At 50.2% G+C, this 26,169-nt stretch overlaps 1 protein-coding gene across 1 annotated transcript in view; it reads right to left on the bottom strand.

The window, feature by feature from the left end:
• LOC116943788 (receptor-type tyrosine-protein phosphatase N2-like) overlaps positions 1–26,169 on the bottom strand; it is a 280,344-nt gene that overhangs the window by 122,195 nt on the left and 131,980 nt on the right. The window contains exon 9 of the mRNA XM_076067957.1: positions 19,519–19,583. Coding sequence (XP_075924072.1) covers positions 19,519–19,583 — 65 coding nt within the window. The remainder of the gene's footprint in view (positions 1–19,518; positions 19,584–26,169) is intronic.

Below are 26,169 nucleotides of genomic sequence, written 5' to 3' on the forward strand. Positions count from 1 at the left end.
ACCTTGCCCAAGGCAATTCACTCCCTTGGGAGACACAATGCACCTTGCCCAAGGCAATTCACTACACTTGGGAGACACAATGCACCTTGCCCAAAGCAATTCACTACCCTTGGGGGAACAATGCACATTGCCCAAGGCAATTCACTACCTTGGGAGACACAATGTACATTGCCCAAGGCAATTCACTACCCTTGGGAGACACAATGCACCTTGCCCAAGGCAATTCACTACCCTTGGGGGAACAATGCACATTGCCCAAGGCAATTCACTCCCTTGGGAGACACAATGTACATTTCCCAAGGCAATTCACTACCCTTGGGAGACACAATGTACCTTTCCCAACGCAATTCACTACCCTTAGGAGACACAATGCACCTTGCCCAAGGCAATTCACAACCCTTGGGAGACACAGTGTACCTTGCCCTAAGAAATTCACTACCCTTGGGAGACACAATGTACCTTGCCCAAGGCCATTCCCTTCCTTGGGAGACAGAATGTACCTTGCCCAAAACAATTCACTACGCATTTGAGACACAATGTACCTTGCCCAAGGCAATTCACTCCCTTGGGAGACACAATGCATCTTGTCCAACGCAATTCACTACACTTGGGAGACACAATGCACCTTCACCAAGGCAATTCACTACCCTTAGGGGAACAATGCACATTGCCCAAGGCAATTCACTCCATTGGGAGACACAATGTACATTGCCCAAGGCAATTCACTACACTTGGGAGACACAATGCACCTTGCCCAAGGCAATTCACTACCCTTGGGGGAACAATGCACATTGCCCAAGGCAATTCACTCCCTTGGGAGACAGAATGTACATTGCCCAAGGCAATTCACTACCCTTGGGAGACACAATGTACCTTGCCCAAGGCAATTCACTACACTTGGAAGACACAATGCACCTTGCCCAAGGCAATTCACTACCCTTGGGGGAACAATGCACATTGCCCAAGGCAATTCACTCCCGTGGGAGACACAATGTACCTTGCCCAACGCAATTCACTACCCTTAGGAGACACAATGCACCTTGCCCAAGGCAATTCACAACCCTTGGGAGACACAATGTACCTTGCCCAAGGCAATTCACTTCCTTGGGAGACAGAGTGTACCTTGCCCAAAGAAATTCACTACCCTTGGGAGACACAATGTACCTTGCCCAAGGCCATTCCCTTCCTTGGGAGACACAATGTACCTTGCCAAAGCCAATTCACTCCCTTGGGAGACACAATGTCCCTTGCCCAAGGCAATTCACTACTCTTGGGAGACACAATGCACCTTGCCCAAGGCAATTCACTCCCCTTGAGAGACACAATGCACCTTGCCCAAGGCAATTCACTAGCCTTGGGAGACACAGTGTACCTTGCCCAAAGCAATTCACTACCCTTGGGAGACACAATGTACCTTGCCCAAGGCAATTCTCTTCCTTGGGAGACACAATGTACCTTGCCCAAGGCAATTCTCTTCCTTGGGAGACACAATGTACCTTGCCCAAGACACTTCACTACCCTTTTGAGACACAATGTACCTTGCCCAAGGCAATTCACTTCCTTGGGAGACACAAGGTACCTTTCCCAAGGAAATTCACTACTCTTGGAAACACAATGTACCTTGCCCAAGGCAATTCACTACACTTCAGAGACACAATGCACCTTGCTCAAGGCAATTCACTACCCTTGGGGGAACAATGCACATTGCCCAAGGCAATTCACTCCCTTGGGAGACACAATGTACATTGCCCAAGGCAATTCTCTACCCTTGGGAGACACAATGTACCTTGCCCAAGGCAATTCACTACCCTTGGGAGACACATTGTAGCTTGACCAAGGCAATTCACTCCCCTTGGCAGGCACAATGTACCTTGCCCAACGCAATTCACTACTCTTGGGAGACACAATGTACGTTGCCCAAGGCAATTCACTTCCTTGGGAGACACAATGTACCTTGCCCAAGGAAATTCACTACACTTGGGAGACACAATGTAACTTGCCCAAGGCAATTCACTTCCTTGGGAGACACAATGCACCTTGCCCAAGGCAATTCACTCCCCTTGGGAGACACAATGCACCTTGCCCAAGGCAATTCACTACCCTTGGGAGACACAATGTACCTTGCCCAACGCAATTCACTACCCTTAGGAGACACAATGCACCTTGCCCAAGGCAATTCACAACCCTTGGGAGACACAATGTACCTTGCCCAAGGCCATTCCCTTCCTTGGGAGACACAATGTACCTTGCCCAAGACAATTCACTACCCATTTGAGACACAATGTACCTTGCCCAAGGCAATTCACTCCCTTGGGAGACACAATACACCTTGCCCAAGGCAATTCACTACACTTGGGAGACACAATGCACCTTGCCCAAAGCAATTCACTACCCTTGGGGGAACAATGCACATTGCCCAAGGCAATTCACTACCTTGGGAGACACAATGTACATTGCCCAAGGCAATTCACTACCCTTGGGAGACACAATGCACCTTGCCCAAGGCAATTCACTACCCTTGGGGGAACAATGCACATTGCCCAAGGCAATTCACTCCCTTGGGAGACACAATGTACATTTCCCAAGGCAATTCACTACCCTTGGGAGACACAATGTACCTTTCCCAACGCAATTCACTACCCTTAGGAGACACAATGCACCTTGCCCAAGGCAATTCACAACCCTTGGGAGACACAGTGTACCTTGCCCTAAGAAATTCACTACCCTTGGGAGACACAATGTACCTTGCCCAAGGCCATTCCCTTCCTTGGGAGACAGAATGTACCTTGCCCAAAACAATTCACTACGCATTTGAGACACAATGTACCTTGCCCAAGGCAATTCACTCCCTTGGGAGACACAATGCATCTTGTCCAACGCAATTCACTACACTTGGGAGACACAATGCACCTTCACCAAGGCAATTCACTACCCTTAGGGGAACAATGCACATTGCCCAAGGCAATTCACTCCATTGGGAGACACAATGTACATTGCCCAAGGCAATTCACTACACTTGGGAGACACAATGCACCTTGCCCAAGGCAATTCACTACCCTTGGGGGAACAATGCACATTGCCCAAGGCAATTCACTCCCTTGGGAGACAGAATGTACATTGCCCAAGGCAATTCACTACCCTTGGGAGACACAATGTACCTTGCCCAAGGCAATTCACTACACTTGGAAGACACAATGCACCTTGCCCAAGGCAATTCACTACCCTTGGGGGAACAATGCACATTGCCCAAGGCAATTCACTCCCGTGGGAGACACAATGTACATTGCCCAAGGCAATTCACTACCCTTGGGAGACACAATGTACCTTGCCCAAGGCAATTCACTACCCTTGGGTGGCACAATGTACCTTGCCCAAGGAAATTCACAACTCTTGGGAGACACAATGTATCTTGCCCTAGGCAATTCACTTCTCTTGGGAGACACAATGTACCTTGCCCAAGGCAATTCACTACTCATGGGAGAGTCAATGTAACTTGCCCAAGGCAACTCACTTCCTTGGGAGACACAATGCACCTTGCCCAAGGCAATTCACTCGCCTTGGGAGATACAATGCACCTTGCCCAAGGCAATTCACAACCCTTGGGAGACACAATGTACCTTGCCCAAGGCAATTCACTTCCTTGGGAGACAGAGTGTACCTTGCCCAAAGAAATTCACTACCCTTGGGAGACACAATGTACCTTGCCCAAGGCCATTCCCTTCCTTGGGAGACACAATGTACCTTGCCAAAGCCAATTCACACCCTTGGGAGACACAATGTCCCTTGCCCAAGGCAATTCACTACTCTTGAGAGACACAATGCACCTTGCCCAAGGCAATTCACTCCCCTTGGGAGACACAATGCACCTTGCCCAAGGCAATTCACTACCCTTGGGAGACACAGTGTACCTTGCCCAAAGCAATTCACTACCCTTGGGAGACACAATGTACCTTGCCCAAGGCAATTCTCTTCCTTGGGAGACACAATGTACCTTTCCCAAGGCAATTCGCTACTCTTGGAAACACAATGTACCTTGCCCAAGGCAATTCACTACACTTCGGAGACACAATGCACCTTGCTCAAGGCAATTCACTACCCTTGGGGGAACAATGCACATTGCCCAAGGCAATTCACTCCCTTGGGAGACACAATGTACATTGCCCAAGGCAATTCACTACCCTTGGGAGACACAATGTACCTTTCCCAACGCAATTCACTACCCTTAGGAGACACAATGCACCTTGCCCAAGGCAATTCACAACCCTTGGGAGACACAGTGTACCTTGCCCTAAGAAATTCACTACCCTTGGGAGACACAATGTACCTTGCCCAAGGCCATTCCCTTCCTTGGGAGACAGAATGTACCTTGCCCAAAACAATTCACTACGCATTTGAGACACAATGTACCTTGCCCAAGGCAATTCACTCCCTTGGGAGACACAATGCATCTTGTCCAACGCAATTCACTACACTTGGGAGACACAATGCACCTTCACCAAGGCAATTCACTACCCTTAGGGGAACAATGCACATTGCCCAAGGCAATTCACTCCATTGGGAGACACAATGTACATTGCCCAAGGCAATTCACTACACTTGGGAGACACAATGCACCTTGCCCAAGGCAATTCACTACCCTTGGGGGAACAATGCACATTGCCAAAGGCAATTCACTCCCTTGGGAGACAGAATGTACATTGCCCAAGGCAATTCACTACCCTTGGGAGACACAATGTACCTTGCCCAAGGCAATTCACTACACTTGGAAGACACAATGCACCTTGCCCAAGGCAATTCACTACCCTTGGGGGAACAATGCACATTGCCCAAGGCAATTCACTCGCGTGGGAGACACAATGTACATTGCCCAAGGCAATTCACTACCCTTGGGAGACACAATGTACCTTGCCCAAGGCAATTCACTACCCTTGGGTGGCACAATGTACCTTGCCCAAGGAAATTCACAACTCTTGGGAGACACAATGTATCTTGCCCTAGGCAATTCACTTCTCTTGGGAGACACAATGTACCTTGCCCAAGGCAATTCACTACTCATGGGAGAGTCAATGTAACTTGCCCAAGGCAACTCACTTCCTTGGGAGACACAATGCACCTTGCCCAAGGCAATTCACTCGCCTTGGGAGATACAATGCACCTTGCCCAAGGCAATTCACAACCCTTGGGAGACACAATGTACCTTGCCCAAGGCAATTCACTTCCTTGGGAGACAGAGTGTACCTTGCCCAAAGAAATTCACTACCCTTGGGAGACACAATGTACCTTGCCCAAGGCCATTCCCTTCCTTGGGAGACACAATGCACCTTGCCCAAGGCAATTCACTACCCTTGGGAGACACAGTGTACCTTGCCCAAAGCAATTCACTACCCTTGGGAGACACAATGTACCTTGCCCAAGGCAATTCTCTTCCTTGGGAGACACAATGTACCTTTCCCAAGGCAATTCACTACTCTTGGAAACACAATGTACCTTGCCCAAGGCAATTCACTACACTTCGGAGACACAATGCACCTTGCTCAAGGCAATTCACTACCCTTGGGGGAACAATGCACATTGCCCAAGGCAATTCACTCCCTTGGGAGACACAATGTACATTGCCCAAGGCAATTCTCTACCCTTGGGAGACACAATGTACCTTGCCCAAGGCAATTCACTACCCTTGGGAGACACATTGTAGCTTGACCAAGGCAATTCCCTCCGCTTGGCAGGCACAATGTACCTTGCCCAAGGCAATTCACTACTCTTGGGAGACACAATTTACGTTGCCCAAGGCAATTCACTTCCTTGGGAGACACAATGTACCTTGCCCAAGGCAATTCACTACCCTTGGGAGACACAATGTAACTTGCCCAAGGCAATTCACTTCCTTGGGAGACACAATGCACCTTGCCCAAGGCAATTCACTCCCCTTGGGAGACACAATGCACCTTGCCCAAGGCAATTCACTACCCTTGGGAGACACAATGTACCTTGCCCAACGCAATTCACTACCCTTAGGAGACACAATGCACCTTGCCCAAGGCAATTCACAAACCTTGGGAGACACAATGTACCTTGCCCAAGGCAATTCACTTCCTTGGGAGACGCAGTGTACCTTGCCCAAAGAAATTCACTACCCTTGGGAGACACAATGTACCTTGCCCAAGGCCATTCCCTTCCTTGGGAGACACAATGTACCTTGCCCAAGACAATTCACTACCCATTTGAGACACAATGTACCTTGCCCAAGGAAATTCACTACACTTGGGAGACACAATGCACCTTGCCCAAAGCAATTCACTACCCTTGGGGGAACAATGCACATTGCCCAAGGCAATTCACTACCTTGGGAGACACAATGTACATTGCCCAAGGCAATTCACTACCCTTGGGAGACACAATGCACCTTGCCCAAGGCAATTCACTACCCTTGGGGGAACAATGCACATTGCCCAAGGCAATTCACTCCCTTGGGAGACACAATGTAGATTGGCCAAGGCAATTCACTACCCTTGGGAGACACAATGTACCTTTCCCAACGCAATTCACTACCCTTAGGAGACACAATGCACCTTGCCCAAGGCAATTCACAACCCTTGGGAGACACAGTGTACCTTGCCCTAAGAAATTCACTACCCTTGGGAGACACAATGTACCTTGCCCAAGGCCATTCCCTTCCTTGGGAGACAGAATGTACCTTGCCCAAGACAATTCACTACCCATTTGAGACACAATGTACCTTGCCCAAGGCAATTCACTCCCTTGGGAGACACAATACACCTTGTCCAACGCAATTCACTACACTTGGGAGACACAATGCACCTTCACCAAGGCAATTCACTACCCTTCGGGGGACAATGCACATTGCCCAAGGCAATTCACTCCCTTGGGAGACACAATGTACCTTGCCCAAGGCAATTCACTACCCTTGTGATACACAATGTACCTTGCCCAAGGCAATTTACGTCCATAGGAGACACAATGTACCTTGCCCAAGGCAACTCACTACCCTTGGGAGACACAATGTACCTTACCCAAGGCAATTCACTACCCTTGGGAGACACAATGTCCCTTACCCAAGGCAATTCACTTCATTGGGAGACACAATGTACCTTTCCCAAGGCAATTCACTTCATTGGGAGACACAATGTACCTTGCCCAAGGCAATTCACTTCTCTTGGGAGACACAATGCACCTTGCCCAAGGAAATGCACTTCCTTAAGAGACACAATGTACCTTGCCCAAGCCAATTCACTCCCTTGGGAGACACAATGCACCTTGCCCAAGGAAATTCACTTCCTTAAGAGACACAATGTACCTTTCCCAAAGCAATTCACTACTCTTGGGAGACAAAATGTACCTTGCAAAAGGCAATTCACTACCCTTGGGAGACACAATGCACCTTGCCCAAGGCAATTCACTCCCTTGCGAGACACAATGTACCTTGCCCAAGGCAATTCACTAACTTTGGGAGACACAATGTACCTTGCCCAAGGCAATTCACTCCCTTGCGAGACACAATGTACCTTGCCCAAGGCAATTCACTAACTTTGGGAGACACAATGTACCTTGCCCAAGGCAATTCACTACCCTTGGGAGACACAATGTACCTGCCCAAGGCAATTCACTCCCTTGGGAGACACAATGTACCTTGCCCAAGGCAATTCACTTCCTTGGGAGACAAATGTACCTTGCCCAAGGCAATTCACTACCCTTGGGAGACACAATGTACCTTGCCCAAGGCAATTCACTCCCTTGGGAGACACACTGTACCTTGCCCAAGGCAATTCACTAACTTTGGGAGACACAATGTACCTTGCCCAAGCCAATTCACTTCCTTGGGAGGCACAATGTACCTTGCCCAAGCCAATTCACTCCCTTGGGAGACAATGTTCCTTGCCCAAGGCAATTCACTACTCTTGGGAGACACAATGTACCTGCCCAAGGCAATTCACTCCCTTGGGAGGCACAATGTAACTTGCCCAATTCAATTCACTCCCTTGGGAGACACAATGTACCTTGCCCAAGGCAATTCACTTCCTTGGGAGACAAAATGTACCTTGCCCAAGGCAATTCACTACCCTTGGGAGACACAATGTACCTTGCCCAAGGCAATTCACTCCCTTGGGAGACACACTGTACCTTTCCCAAGGCAATTCACTATCTTTGGGAGACATAATGTACCTTGCCCAATCCATTTCACTCCCTTATTAGACACAATGTACCTTGCCCAAGGCAATTCACTCCCTTGGGAGACACAATGTCCCTTACCCAAGGCAATTCACTACCTATTGGAGACACAATGTACCTTGCCCAAGGCAATTCACTACTCTTGGGAGACACAATGCACCTTGCCCAAGGAAATTCACTTCCTTAAGAGACACAATGTACCTTGCCCAAGGCAATTCACTACCCTTTGGAGACACAATGTACCTTGCCCAAGGCTATTCACTACCCTTGGGAGACACAATGTACCTTGCCCAAGGCAATTCACTTCCTTGGGAGACAAAATGTACCTTGCCCAAGGCAATTCACTACCCTTGGGAGACACAATGTACCTTGCCCAAGCCAATTCACTCCCTTGGGAGACAATGTTCCTTGCCCAAGGCAATTCACTACTCTTGGGAGACACAATGTACCTGCCCAAGGCAATTCACTCCCTTGGGAGGCACAATGTACCTTGCCCAATTCAATTCACTCCTTTGGGAGACACAATGTACCTTGCCCAAGGCAATTCACTCCCTTGGGAGGCACAATGTACCTTGCCCAAGGCAATTCACTACCCTTGGGAGACACAATGTACCTTGCCCAAGGCAATTCACTCCCTTGGGAGACACACTGTACCTTTCCCAAGGCAATTCACTATCTTTGGGAGACATAATGTACCTTGCCCAATCCATTTCACTCCCTTATTAGACACAATGTACCTTGCCCAAGGCAATTCACTCCCTTGGGAGACACAATGTCCCTTACCCAAGGCAATTCACTACCCATTGGAGACACAATGTACCTTGCACAAGGCAAGTAACTTCCTTGGAAGACACAATGTACCTTGCCCAAGGCAATTCACTACTCTTGGGAGACACAATGCACCTTGCCCAAGGAAATTCACTTCCTTAAGAGACACAATGTACCTTGCCCAAGGCAATTCACTACCCTTTGGAGACACAATGTACCTTGCCCAAGGCAATTCACTACCCTTGGGAGACACAATGTACCTTGCCCAAGCCAATTCACTCCCTTGGGAGACACAATGTACCTTGCCCAAGGCAATTCACTACTCTTGGGAGAGACAATGTACCTGCCCAAGGCAATTCACTCCCTTGGGAGGCACAATGTACCTTGCCCAAGCCAATTCACTCCCTTGGGAGACACAATGTACCTTGCCCAAGCCAATTCACTCCCTTAGGATACACAATGAACATTGCCCAAGGCAATTCACTTTCGTGGGAGACAAAATGTACCTTGCCCAAGGCAATTCACTACCCTTGGGAGACACACTGTACCTTTCCCAAGGCAATTCACTATCTTTGGGAGACATAATGTACCTTGCCCAATCCATTTCACTCCCTTATTAGACACAATGTACCTTGCCCAAGGCAATTCACTCCCTTGGGAGACACAATGTCCCTTACCCAAGGCAATTCACTACCCATTGGAGACACAATGTACCTTGCACAAGGCAAGTAACTTCCTTGGAAGACACAATGTACCTTGCCCAAGGCAATTCACTACTCTTGGGAGACACAATGCACCTTGCCCAAGGAAATTCACTTCCTTAAGAGACACAATGTACCTTGCCCAAGGCAATTCACTACCCTTTGGAGACACAATGTACCTTGCCCAAGGCAATTCACTACCCTTGGGAGACACAATGTACCTTGCCCAAGCCAATTCACTCCCTTGGGAGACACAATGTACCTTGCCCAAGGCAATTCACTACTCTTGGGAGAGACAATGTACCTGCCCAAGGCAATTCACTCCCTTGGGAGGCACAATGTACCTTGCCCAAGCCAATTCACTCCCTTGGGAGACACAATGTACCTTGCCCAAGGCAATTCACTACTCTTGGGAGAGACAATGTACCTGCCCAAGGCAATTCACTCCCTTGGGAGGCACAATGTACCTTGCCCAAGCCAATTCACTCCCTTGGGAGACACAATGTACCTTGCCCAAGGAAATTCACAACTCTTGGGAGACACAATGTATCTTGACCTAGGCAATTCACTTCTCTTGGGAGACACAATGTACCTTGCCCAAGGCAATTCACTACTCATGGGAGAGTCAATGTAACTTGCCCAAGGCAACTCACTTCCTTGGGAGACACAATGCACCTTGCCCAAGGCAATTCACTCGCCTTGGGAGATACAATGCACCTTGCCCAAGGCAATTCACAACCCTTGGGAGACACAATGTACCTTGCCCAAGGCAATTCACTTCCTTGGGAGACAGAGTGTACCTTGCCCAAAGAAATTCACTACCCTTGGGAGACACAATGTACCTTGCCCAAGGCCATTCCCTTCCTTGGGAGACACAATGTACCTTGCCAAAGCCAATTCACACCCTTGGGAGACACAATGTCCCTTGCCCAAGGCAATTCACTACTCTTGGGAGACACAATGCACCTTGCCCAAGGCAATTCACTCCCCTTGGGAGACACAATGCACCTTGCCCAAGGCAATTCACTACCCTTGAGAGACACAGTGTACCTTGCCCAAAGCAATTCACTACCCTTGGGAGACACAATGTACCTTGCCCAAGGCAATTCTCTTCCTTGGGAGACACAATGTACCTTTCCCAAGGCAATTCACTACTCTTGGAAACACAATGTACCTTGCCCAAGGCAATTCACTACACTTCGGAGACACAATGCACCTTGCTCAAGGCAATTCACTACCCTTGGGGGAACAATGCACACTGCCCAAGGCAATTCACTCCCTTGGGAGACACAATGTACATTGCCCAAGGCAATTCTCTACCCTTGGGAGACACATTGTAGCTTGACCAAAGCAATTCACTCCGCTTGGCAGGCACAATGTACCTTGCCCAAGGCAATTCACTACTCTTGGGAGACACAATTTACGTTGCCCAAGGCAATTCACTTCCTTGGGAGACACAATGTACCTTGCCCAAGGCAATTCACTACCCTTGGGAGACACAATGTAACTTGCCCAAGGCAATTCACTTCCTTGGGAGACACAATGCACCTTGCCCAAGGCAATTCACTCCCCTTGGGAGACACAATGCACCTTGCCCAAGGCAATTCACTACCCTTGGGAGACACAATGTACCTTGCCCAACGCAATTCACTACCCTTAGGAGACACAATGCACCTTGCCCAAGGCAATTCACAAACCTTGGGAGACACAATGTACCTTGCCCAAGGCAATTCACTTCCTTGGGAGACGCAGTGTACCTTGCCCAAAGAAATTCACTACCCTTGGGAGACACAATGTACCTTGCCCAAGGCCATTCCCTTCCTTGGGAGACACAATGTACCTTGCCCAAGACAATTCACTACCCATTTGAGACACAATGTACCTTGCCCAAGGCAATTCACTCCCTTGGGAGACACAATGCACCTTTCCCAAGGAAATTCACTACACTTGGGAGACACAATGCACCTTGCCCAAAGCAATTCACTACCCTTGGGGGAACAATGCACATTGCCCAAGGCAATTTACGTCCATAGGAGACACAATGTACCTTGCCCAAGGCAACTCACTACCCTTGGGAGACACAATGTACCTTACCCAAGGCAATTCACTACCCTTGGGAGACACAATGTCCCTTACCCAAGGCAATTCACTTCATTGGGAGACACAATGTACCTTTCCCAAGGCAATTCACTTCATTGGGAGACACAATGTACCTTGCACAAGGCAATTCACTACCCTTGGGAGACACAATGTCCCTTACCCAAGGAAATTCACTACCCTTTGGAGACACAATGTACCTTGCACAAGGCAAGTAACTTCCTTGGAAGACACAATGTACTTTGCCCAAGGCAATTCACTTCTCTTGGGAGACACAATGCACCTTGCCCAAGGAAATGCACTTCCTTAAGAGACACAATGTACCTTGCCCAAGCCAATTCACTCCCTTGGGAGACACAATGCACCTTGCCCAAGGAAATTCACTTCCTTAAGAGACACAATGTACCTTTCCCAAAGCAATTCACTACTCTTGGGAGACAAAATGTACCTTGCAAAAGGCAATTCACTACCCTTGGGAGACACAATGCACCTTGCCCAAGGCAATTCACTCCCTTGCGAGACACAATGTACCTTGCCCAAGGCAATTCACTAACTTTGGGAGACACAATGTACCTTGCCCAAGGCAATTCACTCCCTTGCGAGACACAATGTACCTTGCCCAAGGCAATTCACTAACTTTGGGAGACACAATGTACCTTGCCCAAGGCAATTCACTACCCTTGGGAGACACAATGTACCTGCCCAAGGCAATTCACTCCCTTGGGAGACACAATGTACCTTGCCCAAGGCAATTCACTTCCTTGGGAGACAAATGTACCTTGCCCAAGGCAATTCACTACCCTTGGGAGACACAATGTACCTTGCCCAAGGCAATTCACTCCCTTGGGAGACACACTGTACCTTGCCCAAGGCAATTCACTAACTTTGGGAGATACAATGTACCTTGCCCAAGCCAATTCACTTCCTTGGGAGGCACAATGTACCTTGCCCAAGCCAATTCACTCCCTTGGGAGACAATGTTCCTTGCCCAAGGCAATTCACTACTCTTGGGAGACACAATGTACCTGCCCAAGGCAATTCACTCCCTTGGGAGGCACAATGTACCTTGCCCAATTCAATTCACTCCCTTGGGAGACACAATGTACCTTGCCCAAGGCAATTCACTTCCTTGGGAGACAAAATGTACCTTGCCCAAGGCAATTCACTACCCTTGGGAGACACAATGTACCTTGCCCAAGGCAATTCACTCCCTTGGGAGACACACTGTACCTTTCCCAAGGCAATTCACTATCTTTGGGAGACATAATGTACCTTGCCCAATCCATTTCACTCCCTTATTAGACACAATGTACCTTGCCCAAGGCAATTCACTCCCTTGGGAGACACAATGTCCCTTACCCAAGGCAATTCACTACCTATTGGAGACACAATGTACCTTGCCCAAGGCAATTCACTACTCTTGGGAGACACAATGCACCTTGCCCAAGGAAATTCACTTCCTTAAGAGACACAATGTACCTTGCCCAAGGCAATTCACTACCCTTTGGAGACACAATGTACCTTGCCCAAGGCTATTCACTACCCTTGGGAGACACAATGTACCTTGCCCAAGGCAATTCACTTCCTTGGGAGACAAAATGTACCTTGCCCAAGGCAATTCACTACCCTTGGGAGACACAATGTACCTTGCCCAAGCCAATTCACTCCCTTGGGAGACAATGTTCCTTGCCCAAGGCAATTCACTACTCTTGGGAGACACAATGTACCTGCCCAAGGCAATTCACTCCCTTGGGAGGCACAATGTACCTTGCCCAATTCAATTCACTCCTTTGGGAGACACAATGTACCTTGCCCAAGGCAATTCACTCCCTTGGGAGGCACAATGTACCTTGCCCAAGGCAATTCACTACCCTTGGGAGACACAATGTACCTTGCCCAAGGCAATTCACTCCCTTGGGAGACACACTGTACCTTTCCCAAGGCAATTCACTATCTTTGGGAGACATAATGTACCTTGCCCAATCCATTTCACTCCCTTATTAGACACAATGTACCTTGCCCAAGGCAATTCACTCCCTTGGGAGACACAATGTCCCTTACCCAAGGCAATTCACTACCCATTGGAGACACAATGTACCTTGCACAAGGCAAGTAACTTCCTTGGAAGACACAATGTACCTTGCCCAAGGCAATTCACTACTCTTGGGAGACACAATGCACCTTGCCCAAGGAAATTCACTTCCTTAAGAGACACAATGTACCTTGCCCAAGGCAATTCACTACCCTTTGGAGACACAATGTACCTTGCCCAAGGCAATTCACTACCCTTGGGAGAGACAATGTACCTGCCCAAGGCAATTCACTCCCTTGGGAGGCACAATGTACCTTGCCCAAGCCAATTCACTCCCTTGGGAGACACAATGTACCTTGCCCAAGCCAATTCACTAACTTTGGGAGACACAATGTACCTTGCCCAAGCCAATTCACTCCCTTGGGAGACACAATGTACCTTGCCCAAGGCAATTCACTACTCTTGGGAGACACAATGTACCTGCCCAAGGCAATTTACTCCCTTGGGAGGCACAATGTACCTTGCCCAAGCCAATTCACTCCCTTGGGAGACACAATGTACCTTGTACAAATTAATTCACTCTGTTTAACTGTCATCATTGAGGTCTCCAATGTGCGATTGAGTCCGAGTGTGCATTTCTCTACGCTTCATCGTACGTGTGAAATTTGGCACCAACAGAATCTTAATTTACACTCGGAGGAATCCGATGAGCCGTGAAGCTCTTGTTTTACAGATGCCCGCTTGAAGGCGCAGTCCACAGGAGCGTGGATTGTGGCCATGCGACTTCCAAAAACTAAGGGCACACGGAGTAAACCACTGTGAGATGTTGCTCTACTTCAGTGGAGGAGGAGGGAGGGAGGAACATCAATCAACGACACGGACTCTCCCTTGCCTGGAGCCCTCTCGTCGTTGTGCCGAGCGAACCCGCGACGTTGCCGTCTATCTGCCGGACATGTTTCCATAGAAATCGTGCACTTTGTGCTCTATCCACTGCTGGAGGAGTACCGACGTGCGTGTGTTTGCGTTCTCATCCACGTGCTCACATTGCCATCTTTTGGTGGCGTAACAGTAATATGATCATCTGCAACATTACACGGTGTAATATATTTACGGATGCAGTTTTTGTGGCTTCATCGTGGGCTCGAGCATGTTGCGTCAGTCTTTGTGAGCTCACACTCATCACCCATGCCCCCCCCCCCCAATGTGAGTAACTACGAGCCCCTCTTTTTGTCGAGATAACAATGGAACGGACGGCAAGGCGCGATCTCAATAAATCAAGCGTTGACGCACGATCTGCACGTACGTGCAGTCCCTCGTCAGTCCACTGCTGAACGACTCAATCATGTTTACGAGTGAGGTACGGAAGGCGTGCATCTGGAGCAGCACGTCATAAACGCGAATTAGATGTTTCGGGAGCTGGTCTCGATCAGGATATGTAAAAATGTACCTGGCGTGGCGTGATTTAAACGTGGGCCCTGCTGTGAGGAATGAAGTGTGTATGTGCGTACGTTGAACTTCTTTAGCACCGTACGTAGCCAACCGCGCTAGTCAGAGGTGTGGTGTATGTACGTTGAACTTTTTTCGCACTGTACATAGTCAACCGCGCTAGTCGGAGGTGCGGTCTCTCCCTGTCCAATTTATTCCCCTTCTTCGCCTGGCACCTGGGCCTCTCTGGCCCGTGGGCCTTGCCCTGGGCCCCTCCGGCTCGTGGGCCTTGGTGCAATTGCACCGCCTGCACACTCACCGGCTGTTAGAACATCTGTGAAAAAAGAGCTTCATAGCTCATCGGATTCCTCCAGTATACACACAGATTCAGATTCTATGCAGTAAACGTCATTTACGGTTTTTTTTGTTACTTTAGAATATATTGAACTGCCACACGCGGCGAGAAGAGCTAAAATCAGGACCCGTATTCAGCCGGGTTTCTTCTGGTCGGCAACCCGGCTCAAATGTCTGCACCCGGCACACCACGTCCAGTATACCTATCGCTATGGCCGTGGCTACTCGTACACCTGGCACCTTCCTCATTCTACCTGCGATCCGGAATACATTCGGTGATAAGACGTAAATACAAGGTGTGTGTGTGTTACATTCACGCACAGCTCGGCGTCATCCACAGCGTATTCTGTGGTCTCGCACAAGACAAAGATCCCTCGTATGGCCTTAACATACTTTTGGGGCAAGTGCTGTTAGCGAGCACCTATGAAGGCCGGCACGGCACACGTGGGGGTGGGTTGGGGAGCACCACGCCCGGCCGCCTTTGTCTCCCCAGTGGCGATGTTTACACACCGCAACAGGTACTAATTTGTGGCCGAGTCGACTGAGGGGAGGCCCAGGAGCGGTTCAGATAATCGTCACTGGTGTTGGCCGTGAGCGGGAATCGAACTCGAGTCGTCGGGTTCGTAGCGCAGCGTAGCGCTAACCGCTACACCACCCCCCCCCCCAACACACACACGACAGCAACACTATAATTGCACAGAAGGAGGTTGGCTGACTTGTGTAACCATCTGTAAAGGTGCGTTGGTGTTTAGGGAAAATATAACAGATGGGGCTTGCGTTCTATACATCAGCTGAAATGTGATAGGACCCTGCAGAAATGTTGTCGGTAAGACCGCCGGAAATATTTATTAATTATCTCTCTCTCTCGCGCGCGCAAGCCAAGCGATGCCTGGGGCAATGCTCAAAGGCGGCACAGTCTCGCGCGAGGCTCAAAAAGCAACGCGCCGTGGTACAGCCAGCGAGCGACGCGTAATTATTTCGTGGTGGGAGAGAGAGGGGGGTTATGGGGTCATCTGCCTAATCCTCATGCAAAGGTATAAAGGTCGCAGCCCTGCAATTACGTTGCGAGTAAGAAGTCCGAACACTTGTAATTATCGTGAACCCTCACGAGTCCAGTCCATCGCGGACGCTCGTTGCTGGCGCTCGCCAAGCCCTTTGGACTAACGACGCTGTTGTTGTTGTTTTTTGTTAGCTCAGTCGCAAAACCACCGGCCGAGACCCGAGGATGGACCGCGACCATCTGCCGCCAGTCGCTGGTTCCAGATCTTCGGGCGCCGGTGACCCCCCCCACCACCCCCGGTGAAACTGGTGGTGGTGGGGAGGGGGCAGCAGCAGCAGCTGATCGCCACGGGCCACTGCCGCTGCGCCTCACGCACAGTGCTGCTGGTGGAAAGGCCTCCGCTAGGGGCAACGTCAGGGAGAAGAGGAGCCCCCCCCCCCCCTTTAGAGGTCACGTGTGGCTTACTCTTCTACGCTGGCCGGACAACTGGGCCAGACGAGGGGGAAGGAGTTTACCAAAACTTTTCCCAACCGCAAGCAACCTACCGGTGGACTTAACTTCGTGTGAACCCATTTATACTGCTGGGTGGACAGGCCGGCGTGGGGCTGGGTTGGGCGGGAGTTCAGAAAGTCTCGTTCCTCCTGCCGCGCTGGGAGATTTGAATGGAAGCGGCGAGCTCCCGGACGGGCGAGCGGAGTGGTGCCTGCTCACCCACCGCACCACAGCGGCAGGATCCTTCCGTCAAGACTGTGATCCACTCGTAGACGCCCCAATCATTTCGAGTGCCCCCCCCCCCCCTCTCTCGCTGGCTTTTCGACAGGTGACTGAATGTTGCGAGAGTGATGGCACTTCCTGTGATGTCACATTTCCCGGATCAATCGAAAACTGTTTTTTTTTTGGGGGGGGGGGGGGGGGGGATAATCTAAAATGTTACATCTGGGCCCGATTTTTTTATTGAGATTTTTTTGATTGATTCGTGCAAAAAGAAGAGATGTGAGCGCGTCCCGAAGACGTACGTCATACACGCGTGATGAATCCGCACTTAACTTGAATGGCACCTCGTTGCGTTCACGTGGGATAGACACGTACACAACAATCACGCTATCCCTCCCCCACCCCGCGACAACGCAGGGGGGACGGGTTAACTTGTTAACGTGCTGATGACCCCCACCCCCCCCCCTTGTTAACGCGCTGATGACCCCCCGCCCCCCCGCCTTGTTAACGTGATGATGACCCCCCCGCCCCCCCCCCTTGTTAACGCGCTGATGACCCCCCCCGCCCCCCCCTTGTTAACGCGCTGATGACCCCCCCGCCCCCCCCCTTGTTAACGCGCTGATGACCCCCCCGCCCCCCCTTGTTAACGTGCTGATGACCCCCACCCCCCTTGTTAACGCGCTGATGACCCCCCCCGCCCCCCCCCTTGTTAACGCGCTGATGACCCCCCCGCCCCCCCCCTTTGTTAACGCGCTGATGACCCCCCCGCCCCCCCCTTGTTAACGTGCTGATGACCCCCACCCCCCTTGTTAACGCGCTGATGACCCCCCCCGACCCCCCCCCTTGTTAACGCGCTGATGACCCCCCGCCCCCGCCCCCCCTCCTGTTAACGCGACCTTGTACAGTCCCACTTCGGCCCCTTTTCTCCTTCTCACCTCAACATTCACAGAGCACAGTTCATGTAACAAAATTTTTTTTTTTTTAAAACAAGACGAAGATCCTCCACCCGACTGTTTGGGGCAAACGCCTGCGAGCGAGCGCCTGTGGCCGGCATCCCCGCACGGCCGCCTTTGTCTCCCTCCCCAGTGCTGATGCTCACACAACCGCACCACACAAGTACTCGGGCATCACGGCTGCGTGGGATCTGGTGCAGCGCGCTAACCGCTGTGCCACCGCTCCCCCCCACCCACCCCACACACCCACACACATTATGCACTACACACTACACACACGTGCCATTTATTCACCTTCCACAATGTATATTCCACCGCTCGGGACGCATTCCGGCCACGCACTCTACATGACCACGCGTCCCACACAACGTCTCGTGTCCCCCTGACTCAATGACGGCGCGATGGAGACGCGCGCTGAGTGCGACACTCGGCTTCTGGAGCAGCCTCGGCTGCGCCACGCTGCGCCTGGACCGCACCGGTACACGCACAGCACCACCCCCCCCCCCCGCTTTTGTTATCGATCCACTGCTGGATGGGGGATATCTTCCCCACGGGCCGCTGTTTCACCGCACCGGTCAGCGCGAGGGTTGAAGCGGGGTAGGGATTCGACGTGACATGAGCAACAATTTGTTTTGCTGTACAGCCCTCCATGCAAGCCACCACACAGCCCCCCCCCCCCACCCCCCCCCCCACAAGATTACATACTACACACGTGTAGCACCGTATATACACGCATTTGTATATATATGGAAAAAGTAAGTACGTATGTTATTCGCGTAACGACTAAAGCGCCACATTCAACAAGAATTACGTTTGGCGACGCGCATGAACGGAGGCCACGGGTTCGCAGCACGAGCAGGGACGGGGTGCACGTTTCTGAAAAAAATTCCCGACGATTCCAACGGAACAAGCGGCAGGTTGAGCCGAGATTTTACGCGAATGTCTCTCGACAAGAAGCGCAGAGAAACATCCCATGCAGCAGCCCGCACCCACGCGGCTGGTCGTGTTGTTATTTACGTTTTAATGTACCACGCACAACGCCAAACACGAGCTCACGGCGCGACACCGAGAGGTGGCCGATTATCATGATTATCGAGAGAGAGAGAGAGAGATCGGTCCACAGGGTCTTCCTCTCGGTGCCTATCGAGATGAGGAACATCGTACGGTCCCTAACGCCGCTCCCTGCCTACCCCTCCACCCCCCATTACCCACACCCGAGACGCGGTTACTTCGTCCCGGGCAAAAAGGTTCCCACCGACCAAACGCCCTCGGCGGCGATGCTCTCACCTCGCCCACGCCCGCTTGGACGATCTTCACCCGGCTCGCGTCCTCCAGGCGCCTCCTCTGCTGCTCTGCAAAAGCGGCGGCACACAGAGCACGCGCCCGGTCGCGTCGGGACGTCATCAGCACGCACGCACACCGCCTGCGCTGCGTGCGTGTGGTGTGTGTAGAGAGTGGTTGGTGTGGTGTGTATAGAGAGTGAGTGGTGTGGTGTGTATAGAGAGTGAGTGGTGTGGTGTGTATAGAGAGTGAGTGGTGTGGTGTGTATAGAGAGTGGATGGTGTGGTGTGTGTAGAGAGTGAGTGGTGTGGTGTGTATAGAGAGTGGATGGTGTGGTGTGTGTAGAGAGTGAGTGGTGTGGTGTGTATAGAGAGTGAGTGGTGTGGTGTGTATAGAGAGTGGATGGTGTGGTGTGTGTAGAGAGTGGTTGGTGTGGTGTGTGTAGAGAGTGTGTGGTGTGGTGTGTATAGAGTGCGGGTGGTGTGGTGTGTATAGAGAGTGGATGGTGTGGTGTGTGTAGAGAGTGGTTGGTGTGGTGTGTGTAGAGAGTGGTTGGTGTGGTGTGTGTAGAGAGTGTGTGGTGTGGTGTGTGTAGAGAGCGGGTGGTGTGGTGTGTATAGAGAGTGGTTGGTGTGGTGTGTATAGAGAGTGGGTGGTGTGGTTTGTATATGGAGCGGTGATGCAGCGGTTAGCGCTACGCTGTGCTACGAACCCAGCGACCCGAGTTCGATTCCCCACTCACGGCCGACACTAATGACGATTATCTGAACCGGTCCTGGGCCTCCCCTAGAGCGATTCAGCCTTAAATGGGTAGCTAGTGCGGTGTGTAAACATCGCCAGTGGGAAGACAAAGGCGGTCGGGCGTGGTGTTGGCCACCCACCCCCTCGTGTTCCGTACCCGTCTTTATAGGTGCTCGCTAACAGCATTTGCCCCAACATACTGTTGAGGCTATACGTGGGGTCTTTTTCTTTATAGAGAGAGAGACGTATATGGCGTTGCCCAAGCCGGCAGGTTTGCATGCGTGGGCAGGAAGCTGTCAGTGTGTTCACACTCACCCACACTCTCACACATACAAAGACAAAGATCCCCCGTATTGACCTAACAGACTGCCGGGGCAAGTGCTGTTAGCGAGCAGCACCTATGAAGGCCGGCAAGGCACACGACCCTGCGGGCGGCCAGCACCAGACCCGGCCGCCTTTGTCTCCCCAGTGGCGATGTTTACACACCGCACCAGGTACTCATTTTGAAGCTGTGTCGACCTAGGGGAGGGCCCATGACCGGTTCAGATACCACTATGTAACACAACTTTTGTTCCTGGGTAGTAAGTGTTCTTTTAATATTGCGTTTGCCTAAAAAGTATAGAAAACGACTATTATTTCCTACAAACTTTGCTTTTGTGACCAGGACTTTACGTGAAGGAACGACACAAATGCACACCACGTTTTCTCATTGAAAATAGGTACATTTCAAAATATCACTGTCCTGGTCACAAAAGCAAAGTTCCTGGGGGAATAATAGCCATTGTCTGTACTTTTGAGGCATAAGCAATTAGGAAATAACACTTACTACTCAGGAACATTTTTTTTATGTTACACAATGTAATCGTCACCGGTGTTGGCTGAGCACTGCGCACTAACCACTGCATCACCACTCCCCACTCACTCGCACCGACACACACACAGGTGCGCGTAGGCTAATAGTGTCGCTCTGTGCCGTATATAATTAACTCGTAAGAAATTAGTGGTGATAGAGAGCCTCCCCCCCCCTCGGTGTGGGATGAGTCCATCTCAAGGACCAGAATTCGTAAATTATACGTAGTCCCGTACAGTGCCGGATTATATCCCAGTAGCACAAGTAGCTACAAATGCTATGGGCCCCGCACGTTCAAGGACTCCACGCTAAATGCTTTTGAGCTCTCAATTCGGGTTCAGTGATTCTGCACTTGCTCTACTACTATAGTACTATAGCGCCTTCAACTTTTACGAACGACCGGGTGTTTAAGGTTAGCGATTTGTCGTATTATCTTGCTGTATAGCAAATTAAAAAATACAATTACTTTACTATGCAAGTAAAACATTGTTCTGTTTTAATATTTGTGTTTTTTTTTTATTCAGGGCCCCTTCATATCATGTGTTACAGGCCCCGCACGAGCTTAATCCGGCACTGGTCCCGTGTACCGCATGCGAGGCGCGCGTCAAGCGTATCATGAATAAGACGTTATGTTTACTGTTTAATGCGATTGTTTGTATGTGTATATATAAAAAAGTGCAGTATATCGATAAATCGATAAGCGGAAACGCATCGAAAAACGACACGAGCGGCGGACACAAAACATGAATCCCGTCCTGCAGACTGACGACTCCTGCCCACGGTGCGGCTTCCGCTCAAAGGGCTTGGTGGCTCCCTCTCATCCCACGGGCGCGCAGTCAAAAATCGCTCCTCGCTGTTCCCCGCCGTCGGTTGGCGATGGACAGCCGAAGGTGGAGATAAATGAAACCCAGTAGCTGTGTAAGAGCGGTCTGGAACGCCGATGGGACTTCAAACAAACAAAACAAGAAAGCCCCGATATTTGTAATTGATACGACGTAGAGACGCAGATCGGGAGGGCCCCCTTGTGATTCGCTTTGACGGCCAAATGCTCCACAAACCCGCGGGGAGTATTTTTTTGTGTTTTTTTTAGTTTTAAGGATAAACACCCAGGGCGGCCGTGCGGCGAGCGTGACGATCCCGTCGGGCGGCGGAGGCTAAACGGCAGAATTCTGGCATTAAACAAACGGGGCCGCGTGTGTGCGTGGCCTAACACCCCCCCCCCCCCGCCCGCCCGCTCGCCCGCCCACCCCCCCCCCCGAAATAAAGAGTGATCGACGAGGCGTGACGATAATTTGTTTGTTGTGAAAGTAAAAAAAGTCACGACGGAGGTGCGAAGCAGCGTTTGTGGGGTATTTTGACAATCGTGGTATTTTAATAATAGTCAGGCACTTGGGTTTCATTCGACGTAATGCATTTTGCGAATACAGGGGTGGCCCATATGGTTATTTAATTAATTTAACACACTGGCATTTAGAATAGTTGAATTGTTAAATCTGAAAGTTTATATTTGATTTATTATCATGTATTCTAAAAAAAAGGTCAGAAATTAATTTCAAAATAGAATTCATGCCTCGTGCATTATTGATAGTGGAAGTCATTTTGGAAACATTTGTCAAAATGAATGAAAACACCCAATGTGATGTGTTACAATAAATATCATAACCCTATGTGTCCTGACTTTTAGGCCACCCTGCATGCCATATTTACTGAACGTGTTGTGCCCGTTTATATTTACATATCCCCTTTACTCCCGGCTACGTGTGTGGTCGTGCGCCCGTTTTCCCTAAGATTTCACTTAAAAGTAAAAAAAACAAATCCAATCGATACAGACGCCGTGTCAAAGTATCGCTTTTACAGTCATTCTAATTATTTGTCGCACAAATTGTTTCGGTGCTGCTGCATTGGCTGTGGTGCACGAGCACAATTAACAACAATCACAACAACATATCCGTCAATAGCAATGTGTGTCCTTAAAAATAATCACACAAATTAAAAATATTATAGGTGGGCAAGATGGCCCTCCTTCACGGCGCAAAACCAAACCTGACGCATTCGTCAATAGCACATTCAAACGGTAAAGTAAAAAAAAAAAACAGGCGACGTTTCGGGCAACGGCCCTTCTTCGTAGCACGCGAAGGGGCATCGCCCGAAACATTTTTTTCGTTCTGGCTTCTGCTTGCCATTGCTCATTCACGGCAGCCGCGCGTGTTTCATCACGAGGCCACCGTACTGCAACGCCCCGCAACCACTCTCCACGTAACTCTCCGCTTATGCGGCAGGAGGGGGGGGGGGTGAACGGATTCGCCGGCATATAAGAATTAGGTTTTACCCCTTTTATGGCAATAAAAACAGTTTGTGTTAAGATGTTAAAATACCAAACGGAAACCCTTTGCAAGGAGTCACGTCTGCATTGACCACACGTACTTGTGGTGAACATGCAAACATAAAAAAACACGCTCTGATGATATACGCATTAAATTTCGATTTAAAGCTTTCGTGACTGCAAGGATTCATCTTCTTTGGTTCTTTCGGTAAAGTCACGTAGAATGAGAATAAAATAATAAAATAAAATAATACAATTAAATTCTCACGACGTTTCGGCCACAACACAAGCAGCCTTCTTGAAGCTCTGTCGTCCCGACAGTTCTGTTCTTTCACCTGAAGAAGGCTGCTTGTGTTGTGGCCGAAACGTCGTGAGAATTTTATTGTAATTTTATTTTATTATTTTATTACTCTATTCTCATTCTACGTGACTTTACCGAAAGAACCAAAGAAGATATACGCATTGTCTTTGAAACTGATTAGTCCACACCAGAGACAGCTTTCTTTAGAGCCTGGTCTCAAACAGTGTTAGACCACAGGACGCCAAAAGGCGAAGAGCACAAAGACAATGCCACGATCAGGACATTGAGAGCTCGGGGTGAGCAGCTACACCATGGGACTTCCCTTGCCAGTATCAGGGTAAGGCTTTCTAGGGTAAGGGTGAAAACCTATTCTTATATTTTGATACTGGCAAGGGAGATCCCATGATGGATTTGCCGGCATTTTCGTGCCGGTTTCACTCCGAGCCTCTCATCGCTGGTCGAGGGGGCCCAGTGGCTCGCCGAGTAAAAACCCGATGACTTCAAGAAAAACAACTTTTAAAAAAGCAAAACAAACATCCTGGCATTCTGGACGACATTACGAGGGGCATCGACTGTATAAGGCGCACGGGACTCATCAGACCAGGCGAGGGGGGGGGGGGGTTTCTTTGGGTGATGTGGAGGGAGGATTAGCCAGGTCATTGCCGGTCTGTGCTCAGGTATATGAGACTTTTCTAAAGTTTAGAAATGGACCCCATGCACGTGCTGTATTCTCCTTCCTTGTCTCTGAGCTAATAGCTCAGATGCTCAGTGCTGAGATGGGGCCTAATGAATACAGCCATTGAGTGTGGGAGGCGGGGGGAGGGGATTCACGATTCTTCCACGTACTCAAAATGGCTTTTGTGGCCGCTATATCGAGAGTCGTAAACAAAATGCTCCGTCGTCGAGGCAGTCCCACTTCTCTTGAGGACGTGGAATAACAAAAAAAGATTTCACGAAAGAAAAAAAGCAACAGAAAACCCACGGTGCACTCGGCGCCTTCTCCCCCATCGCACGCTGGCTGACGCGAATTACGTTGTAACGGCCTCACCCACGTGTATGTGTTCGGCGTTATTTGTGTTGGTATCCCCGGGTACACCCCTTCCCTCACCGTTGCCCCGGGGGGCCTAGCGGGAACGTGGGGGGCTATTCTCCCGCGCGTTTTTCTGCGAGCGGACGGCGTTCCGTCTTTATTTGCGTGCGCAACAACAACAAAAATAGCCGCTCGCTTTTTGCTTCTCCGCCTTGACGGAGAGTGGAGATCACAGGGAAGAGAGGCGGGACATTGAGACCATCCAGAACACGAGTAACATACCCCCCCCCCGCCCCGCCGCTTCCCCGCCAAACATCCCCCAATATCGTCATCATCGTCATCAATTTTGATTTATATGGCATCTAAATACAACAATAACAAATAAGGCTCGGTGGCACTTGACAGCACCAATCACAAGATTGTGGAGCAATACAAGTTTCGGAATGAAATGGATACAATAATTTAATCTAAAGTAATCATCGGCCATGATCAATCCACCGATGGATGAAGGCTTCCGCAAGCCACCGCCGCCACCGCCATCTCTCTCGCATCGCTGCGATGTAGTGGCAAATGCACCTCGCGCACACCCGCAAAGCGCGGATGATTTCATCGCTCCATCTGCGCGGCGACTCTTCTCAGGGACGAATTCCCTCCCTCGGCCATCACTCCGTCGACGCACGTGACCCGTCCCCGCACAACCTCCCAACTCTCTCTCTCTCTTGACCTTTTCCCATTCTGATGACGTGCGTTCGCGTCATAAGTCTTTCTTCCAATTCCGTTCTGATGACGTACAATAACCCAATGGGCAAACCCCATACATAATATCTTTATCGATTCGTCTTATGGTCGGAAGATGTGCCGAGGATCCCCACAAGGCCACGCGGGAGGGCGTGGTGGCACAATTTGGCGCCGGCTATCGTAGAGTGCGGCGGTCGTGTCGCTACGGTGAGTAACTACGTCATTTAAAAACACAACGGCGCTACTAGCCCTCTCGAAATGAAATTAACACCGAGCCGCCTCGGAACGGGAAAGGGTTAACGGTTAATACCTCTGGTTTGCATAGTTGGCGACGTACGGTGCGAAAGAAGTTCAACATACAAACAAAATTACGTCTTTAACCGACTCCACGTGTCCTTCGTTCTATCCCTACCCGCATCATACGCTACGTTATTATTTTTTCAGAATGTTTTTTTAAACATTATAAGTCATAATAACGTTTTTATTTTTTACATTCGCGTCATTGTTCGTGCAAATTGCATCTCGCATTCGCTGAGGAGTCAGCCGGCAGACGGACGGCAGTGGCAGGCAGGCGGTGAGCTCGCGACAACAATTGCCCAAGCTCTGCAGCACTCTACATATCACTAAGATGTTTTCAGCCAATTAACGACTTTGGCTCACAAGTGACGACATCG

The sequence above is a fragment of the Petromyzon marinus genome, chromosome 19 (genome assembly GCF_048934315.1).
Source record: "Petromyzon marinus isolate PM22_M1 ecotype Great Lakes invasive population chromosome 19, UKy_Petmar_22M1.pri1.0, whole genome shotgun sequence".
Classification (NCBI taxonomy): Eukaryota; Metazoa; Chordata; class Hyperoartia; order Petromyzontiformes; family Petromyzontidae; genus Petromyzon; species Petromyzon marinus.